General features: G+C 39.9%; 1 protein-coding gene across 17 annotated transcripts in view; it reads left to right on the top strand.

Annotated features, from left to right (window-relative positions):
• LOC125043556 (E3 ubiquitin-protein ligase lubel-like) overlaps window positions 1–7,500 on the top strand; it is a 134,926-nt gene that overhangs the window by 45,763 nt on the left and 81,663 nt on the right. For 15 of the 17 annotated variants that reach the window (XM_047639738.1, XM_047639744.1, XM_047639735.1 and 12 more), the window contains exons 3-7: window positions 419–570; window positions 3,515–3,655; window positions 4,632–4,700; window positions 5,927–6,032; window positions 7,476–7,500. The exon at window positions 7,476–7,500 is cut by the window's right edge and continues 69 nt beyond it. In XM_047639738.1, the coding sequence (XP_047495694.1) occupies window positions 419–570; window positions 3,515–3,655; window positions 4,632–4,700; window positions 5,927–6,032; window positions 7,476–7,500 (493 nt within the window). Of the gene's footprint in view, window positions 1–418; window positions 571–3,514; window positions 3,656–4,631; window positions 4,701–5,482; window positions 5,546–5,926; window positions 6,033–7,475 lie in introns of all 17 variants that reach the window. The other 2 variants (XM_047639734.1, XM_047639737.1) reach the window with 2 other exon arrangements.

Below are 7,500 nucleotides of genomic sequence, written 5' to 3'. Positions count from 1 at the left end.
CTTTTTGTTACACGATGGTAATCTATAAGCACTGTTTTTAAGGTATACAGACAAGGAAAAAGAGCGAAGCTAATACAAGCTTGTAACTTCTAACACATGATAAAATCTAATATTCACGGCACTGTTTTTCTTCTTCTTCTTCTTCTTCTCCTTTCGTTCTTTTTTTTAAGGTATGCAGACAGATGGAAATGAACGAAGCTAATACCAGCTTGTAACTTTGAACACATACGATATATTTTTTTCCTAACAGTATACAAACAACGAAGCTAATACCAACTTCTAAAATGTATGATTATATCTAATCTATTAGGCACATTTTTTTTCTTCTTTTTCAAACGGCATACAAACCAGGAAAAGGACCGAAGCTTAATATCATCTTCTAACAATATGACAAACTAATTTTTGCAACCTCTTCCAGATAACGGGACCAAAGGAGATGGAGTCCACTGCGACCTCTGCGGTTCAGCCCCGGCGGCGGTTCGTTGTGACCGCTGTGGTTCTCAGACGTTTTGCCTCTCCTGTGACGACATGTACCACAGACACCCCCGCCGCAGCAGTCATGTCAGAAAGGTGAGGTGAGGGGGGAGGGGAGTGGTAAGGTCGGCAGTACATTTGCCAGACCAATAAACAGAATGACTAGGGACAGAGAGGATGGGGATAAAGGGCGGTGAATGGGTAAAGAGAAGGGGGGGGGGGGGGGAGTGGAAATCAGCAAAAAACAAGGAAGTAGAAGTGAGTGCGTTTTTTTATGTTCTTTCTTTTTTTCGTCGTCTTTGATTATCTGACTGTGACATTTAAGTGACAGCAGTTTAGATAAGGGCCTTGGGACACCAGACCAGCCAACATCTCGGCATTCTTACTTGCACGTCCAGAGAGGGAGCTTTTATGATGGGAGTGTAGGGAGAGGGAGGCTTATACGATAGGTTCTGGCGAGAGAGACCGAGAGGCAGGGAGAAAGGATAGAAGGAAGGAAAGAAAGAAGGAAGGGAGGAAGAGAGGAAGGAAGGATGGAAGGAAAGAAAGAAGGAAGGAAGGAAAGGAGGAAGGAAGCATGAAGGAAGGAAAGGAGGGAGGAACGAAGGAAGGAAAGAAGGAAGGAGGGAGGGAGAGGGGAAATATAAAATGGAACCGGAAATACTTCTATGACAGAATTATTTAACCATGCACAATCTGGCTCCATTTTGGCTTTTTTATTGCCTTCCCCAACTGTTGTTTATCATCGGGTCTTCGGGTAAAAATAATGCACAAAGTTAAGTTAAACAAAGAGAAGGAACATCGAGTGGGCAAAGAGGGTGTGAAGAAGAGGGAGGAGCCGAAAGAAAGGGGGAAGAGAGGGTGTAATCACGTAAAAGGAAGAGAGGAAATAGAAGACGACAGGGGGTGGCACATGGAGAGGAGCATCAGCATTGGTCTGTCTGAGATGAGAAGAGATGAGTAAAAAAAACAGTTAAGGAAATCCCCCAGACCTGTTTTTGTTTGTGCGTTTGGGAGAGGGAGGGAAGGAGGGAGGGAGGGAGGGAAGGAAGGAACAGTCATGGAGAAGGGTGAGGGAAGGGGTGGCTAAGGGTGAAAAAGGGAGGGTGGATGAAGAGGAAGAATAGGACCAGAGAGAATTGTGTAAAAAAAAAAAAAAAATGGGGGAAGAGAGAGGATTTTCTGTTTTTCTTTGTGCATCTGAGAAAGGGAGGGAGGGAGGGAGGGATCAATCATGGAGAAGGGGCTGTTAAGGGTGAAAAGGGAGGGCGGGTAAGCAGGAAGGATGACACGAGAGATAGTTGTATAAGAATTCATATTTTGGTGAAGAGGAAGTGTTTTCTACGGTTTGCAGGTAGAAGAGGGAAGGTTTTCGCAGTAAGATCGTGAAAGAAGATATAGCTGGCAGAGAGGGGGAGGGGGAAAGGGGAGAGGAGAGGGAGAAGAAGACGGGGAGAGAGAAAGAAAGAGAAAAAGAAAGAGAGAGAGAGAAAGAAAGAGAGAGAGAAAGAAAGAGAGAGAGAAAGAAAGAGAGAGAAAGAGAGAGAGAAAGAAAGAGAGAGAGAGAGAGAGAAAGAGAGAGAGATAAAAAGAAAGAAAGAGAGAGAGATAAAAAGAAAGAAAGAGAGAGAGAGAAAAAGAAAGAGAGAGAGAGACAAAGAAAGAGAGAGAGAGACAAAGAAAGAGAGAAAGAGAGAAAGAAAGAGAGAAAGAGAGTAAAAGAGTTATCAATAAATGATTACCAACATCACACACACGCACATGCACACGCTCACGTCCACGCCCACGCCCACGCCCACGCCCACGCCCACGCCCACGCCCACGCCCACGCTCATGCACGCGCACACGAACACGCACGCTTGCACACACACAGATATATATATATATATATATATATATATATATATATATATATATATATATATATATATATATTATATATATATAAAAGCTGAAAATTAATACAATAGTTGCTTAAACGAAGTACATGTCGTCGTCAGCTCAAATAAAGCCGACTTCCTTGCGTGTCCTTTCTGCATTTCCCCTTCACCTTCCGTGACCCAAGGAAGTAGGTCAGTATCGCGTCACACACGTCAGGTCGAGGTGTTCCCAGGCCTAAATACCTAACGTTGTGCGAAATTCGGGAGAGAAGGCTACCGAACGCGATTGAAAGAATGGGAGAATTATGCAATAATTAGCTAGTGTAAAAAGGGAGACGATACAAAGAAAAGAAAAAAAGGGATGGAGGAAAGGCGGAAATAGAAGTGACGGGACAATAGAGAAAAAGGGATTAGATTGAGATGTTTCAGAACGAGAGAGAAACAAGCAAATGCGAAGGAGGGTGTATTAGAGCGAGGAGGGAAAAACAGACATATGGCGAATGGCTGATAACCAGACAGAGAGAAGAGGGAGTGAAGAAATGGGCGTTTCGACTCAAAAAAAAAAAAAAAAATGACAGAAGTCAAGAGAGATGAGGCACCATTAAAGAATTCGCTTCACCGAGGAATAATTACAGGTGACGGTGCCGCAGGGGGTGAGGCCGGAACGGGGCAGGGGAAAGGGGAAGGAGGGGAGATTCCTCTATTACCCTCGTGCCAAACAGCCCCCAAGGCACCCTCAAGCCGGGGAGGATAAGGGGCATTCCACCGCCGGCTGACTCATGTTATCTTGGCTGGCTCTAGAGGGTCGGTTATGCGGGCGTGTGCGGGTTGAATCATTATGGATATTATTCTACTTTTTTGCTAGTTAACAATTGAGTATTTATGAGGTTTACTTGTAATATATGTTTATATTTTTGATAAATGTTTATAGCTTCTTTAGGAAAGGCGTCGTAGATGAACTTTAATTATAGAAGGATTGCATGGAATCATTTCCATGGTGTACCCTTTTTACTTATTGAGTAGTCTAAGGCGAATGGAGCTAAGCATTATGTATTTTACGTTTGCATATTACTTAACCATGCAATCATCAGCCGATATATATTCCTTCTGAAGGCTTCCCTGCGTTCAATTTTTTTACGATTGAATTAACTCATTCCTAGGCCGTGGACAGCAAAGCTCCCTCGGGCGGGGGGGTGAGACCTCCCCTTCCGCCAAAGGGGGACACCCAGGGAGCGCCGCCCCCCCAGCCGCCCCCTCGGAAGAACAAGCGATCCGGATTCGGATTCTCCAAGAAGGATCAGGTAAGAACACGCGGGGTTGAAGCCGACCGCCTTGCAGTTTCTGTTGCAGATTGCATGTCGTATTTACCTGTGTGTGTAACGAGGCCAGTGCACTGTAGTAGTAGGGATAGAGGTTGCTCGATCGCCGGCGTTGAGCAAACTGGTCTGACCCGCATGTTTTGTAACTGGATTTTGTCATAATCATATACTGTATGATTATTATATATCAATTACTGTTTTACTGTGGTAGTACATTGTGTCTGAAATTGGCGGTAATAGTTTATTATAGTGAAGAGCAGAAGGATGGAGGTTTAAATCGAGAGTTAGATATTCAGAACGCAGATGGTGATTTTTGTTTGTGTTTTTGGCTTTAGAAGATACAGTTATAATAGTTGCATATGTAGTCACCTCTTTTCAAAGGCGGAAAAGACAAAACGACGTTATTTCTGTTCATCAATGTCTTCAAAATAGTTGAACACTTTTGAAGCAGTTCATTGTTTCAACCTGTACACATTCAATTAAATGTTCAGGCTAGCGCTAGAATGTAGTCATTAATTTTTAAAGTTTATATCTCTGTATATTACTCTTGATCACGCGAAGAGGATAGATCAGTAAACGGGTCTTGCTTCCTTGCATGTGTAGTCTCTTCTTTGCCATGTTGCAACAGCATTTGTTTTTGCAGAACTATCGGCATGTTCTTTATCTCTCCAGTTTTCTCCAATGCCTTTTTTATTGCCATTAGTGTCTTTATTTTAATTTTATGTTTTCGCAAACTTAGAATTTCCTTGTAGGTCTCTTTTTATTTCCCTGTCTGTATGCCTAGTATTCAATCCCCCTTCGAGTACATCGTTTTTGTTTTGTTTATCCTTGTACTGTCATATTCCTCTCCTGTTTTTTTATTCGTTTTCACTTTTTTTTTTCTTTTTTGAGTGTTCACTTGTTACTTTCTCTCCTTTGCTCTATTGACCGGTCTCTCTGGCACGCTCTCCAACCCCAGAACTACCACTCGTATAGCGGAGGCCTCGCCAACATCACCTCCCGTTCATCCAGCATGACCAATCTTCAGGTAAAAGAAAGTCCTTTATTCCCTCAGGGTGTCAGCGTGGACCTGCAACTTCCGCTGGGACTAATTAAGGGTCGTCGCTTGACTGTCTAGATCAGTGGTTGACAAGTGGGTTCACTGAATCGCATATACTGTATATGGATATGGATATATATATATATATATATTGTTGTTGTTGTTGAAATATTCAGGCAGTAAAACTGATACAATTAATTATTAAAGTCAAGACAATTATGTTCATGGAGAGAATCGAAGACTCCGTATCTCATTGTATCAACCACTGATTAAAATTACCCTCGGTAGCATGCATTTTTATTAAAACTATATGCCTCAGTCCATTTACTTTTTTTGTGTATTCTTGTGAATGAAATAAGGATATGGCTTTCTTGAAGTATTGTATCAACACCGAAATGTATTTTTCCCTTTTTTCTTTTTGAAGTACGATTTTATTTTTTGAAATCAAACAACAAAACTGACAGATGATATTTTTTTCAGAGCAGATAAGTGTGGAGTTTTTTTCTTACGTAAATCATGCAAGCAATGCTTTTGTTTACGTGTTATTGCTATAGGCTCATCAACAGATACCCTTAGCTGAAATTCCATCCATGGTTAGCGTTTGCCAAGTGCTCAGCTTGAGGCGATTATTTTTTTCTTTTTTTTTTAACAGACATTTTATTCGAAAACAGTCTAAGGCGCTATAGCTCCCGTGTTGAGAGACAGCTTTGCATTAGTGGCTTTTATAACGTATTTGGATGACAGAATCGCTCCCTGCCTTTCTTTTCCAGAACGGCCCCAACGGAGATGGCGGTACGAGATACTCCCTCGCTCTCCCGCTTCGCAAATCCACGGTGACTTGTCCTGCCTGCATTTTTACCTTTTCCATTTATTGCTATTATTGGTGTAATTATTTTGTTTTGCCTACTTTAGCTCTGATTAAATGGCTGGTTCAGAGTGCCTTCTCTCTTCTCTTCAAAGGATTACATATAAAACACCATTTCCTTTCCAAAGAAATGGCATTATCATTCCACATGTGATATGAAGTAAATGTCCCATATCAATATATATATTTTAAAATCACATGAAACACTTACATAAACCAAATATCAATAATGAATGAATATAAAAAAAAAAACTAATTTTACACACTCTGAACACATCGTGGAACCGCCATCGACACAAGAAAATAATGACCTTATGACCTCTTTTGACCTTTCCCCCCACCACACCAGAGCGCAGCGAGTGACAGCGTGAGTGGCGCCGGCAGAACGATCATGGGCAGCCTCAAGAAGTTCATGGGCGCCAGACCCCTTCCGCCCACGCCAGACCAGGTCAAAGGTGAGTGACCTAGGATTCGTGGCGTAAATAAAAGATAAAAAAAATATGTGAAAAGCAGATGGGTAAAGAAAATGATGAAATGTGAGATGATAAAAATATTTTATAAAATAGAATGATATGAGTTAAAATAAGATAAGAAATAAAATGATAAAGAATAAGATGTTGAAAAAAAATATATGATGACAAAATTAGGAAAATAAAATTATTTAAACAATTTCTATTAAAAGAAATAAAATTCAAGTGTTGCAAAATTCCTAGAAAGTTTATATAATTTTGATTAGAGTAAATTGCTAATGAAGGTTGATTTTGCGTATGCGTAGATTAACATGTGAATGTTTTAAAATTAAATAATAATTATTATTAATAGCGTATGTCAAACATGGTGTTAGTGTTTTTAGAAAATTTTCATTCCCTCTTCTATTTGTATAGTGTTGGCAGCATATTAATATAATATAGTGTCGCAGGTAGAACAACAAATTCACACAAATAATATAGTGTGTATTCATAATGCTATTACAATATATCAGAAGAAAATATTTTTGTGAGTCTAAAAAAAGTATAAACATAGAGAAATGGAACAGTGAATCCTTAAAAAAGTAGGATCCGTCATTTTATAGTTAATCAACATCTAATCTACAAATGACTTTTATATCTACATCCCCGAATACACGGTTTGGGTAGTATGTCGACCTTCGCTTTCAGTTATCTATAAGAAACATTGTATTTACTGAAGTGTGTTTCGCCAAATAAAATGTGTACTGGCGTAGAAGATACCAATTATAAATGCGTTCTCTTATATACAAAGGCATCCTTGAAGGGGGGAAAAAGTAACAGCACGTGCAATAAACACGTAACTAGCCACGGAAATAATATTATGACTTAAGGATAAATTAGCGGTCCTTTGTTCAAATCGTAACGCCTGAACAGTAACGTTGCATTCTCTTCACAGACCACTCTCTCATATTAATGATAGGGATACGAACTAAAATTCAGGAAAAATATAACTAAACTATAGAAATGAATGAGATAATTGATAAACCTAAAGAGTGGTCTGTGAAAAGGATGCAAGTTACTAGTCTTCAAGGCGTGGGGATTTGCACAAAGGACGGCTGATTTTATCTTAAGTCACGACATTGTTTCCGTGACCAGTTACGTGTTTATTGCAATGTGTTACTGTTTTCATTTTTAAGGATACCTTTGTATAGAAAAGATCACATATTTACGTATGTTATGTATGTTCTATATCCTAAAAGTTTTATTATACATCACCATACATTTTATTTGGAGAAACACTTCACTCAAATGCACAGACCACAATTTCGTCCCATCAATTCTCTCATTATAGTCTCCACTTCTTTTCCTTAGTTAAGATCACATCCTTTTTTTCCCACTGACGTTCTACTCTAAATCTAAGCATATGCATTCTTATCTTTCCCATTACAGCGTCGGCGAAGAATGATAACCGTGA

This window comes from Penaeus chinensis, chromosome 34 (genome assembly GCF_019202785.1).
Source record: "Penaeus chinensis breed Huanghai No. 1 chromosome 34, ASM1920278v2, whole genome shotgun sequence".
Taxonomy (NCBI): Eukaryota; Metazoa; Arthropoda; class Malacostraca; order Decapoda; family Penaeidae; genus Penaeus; species Penaeus chinensis.
The sequence above is the reverse complement of the archived record's forward strand: the minus strand, read 5'-3'. Positions and strand labels throughout refer to the sequence as shown.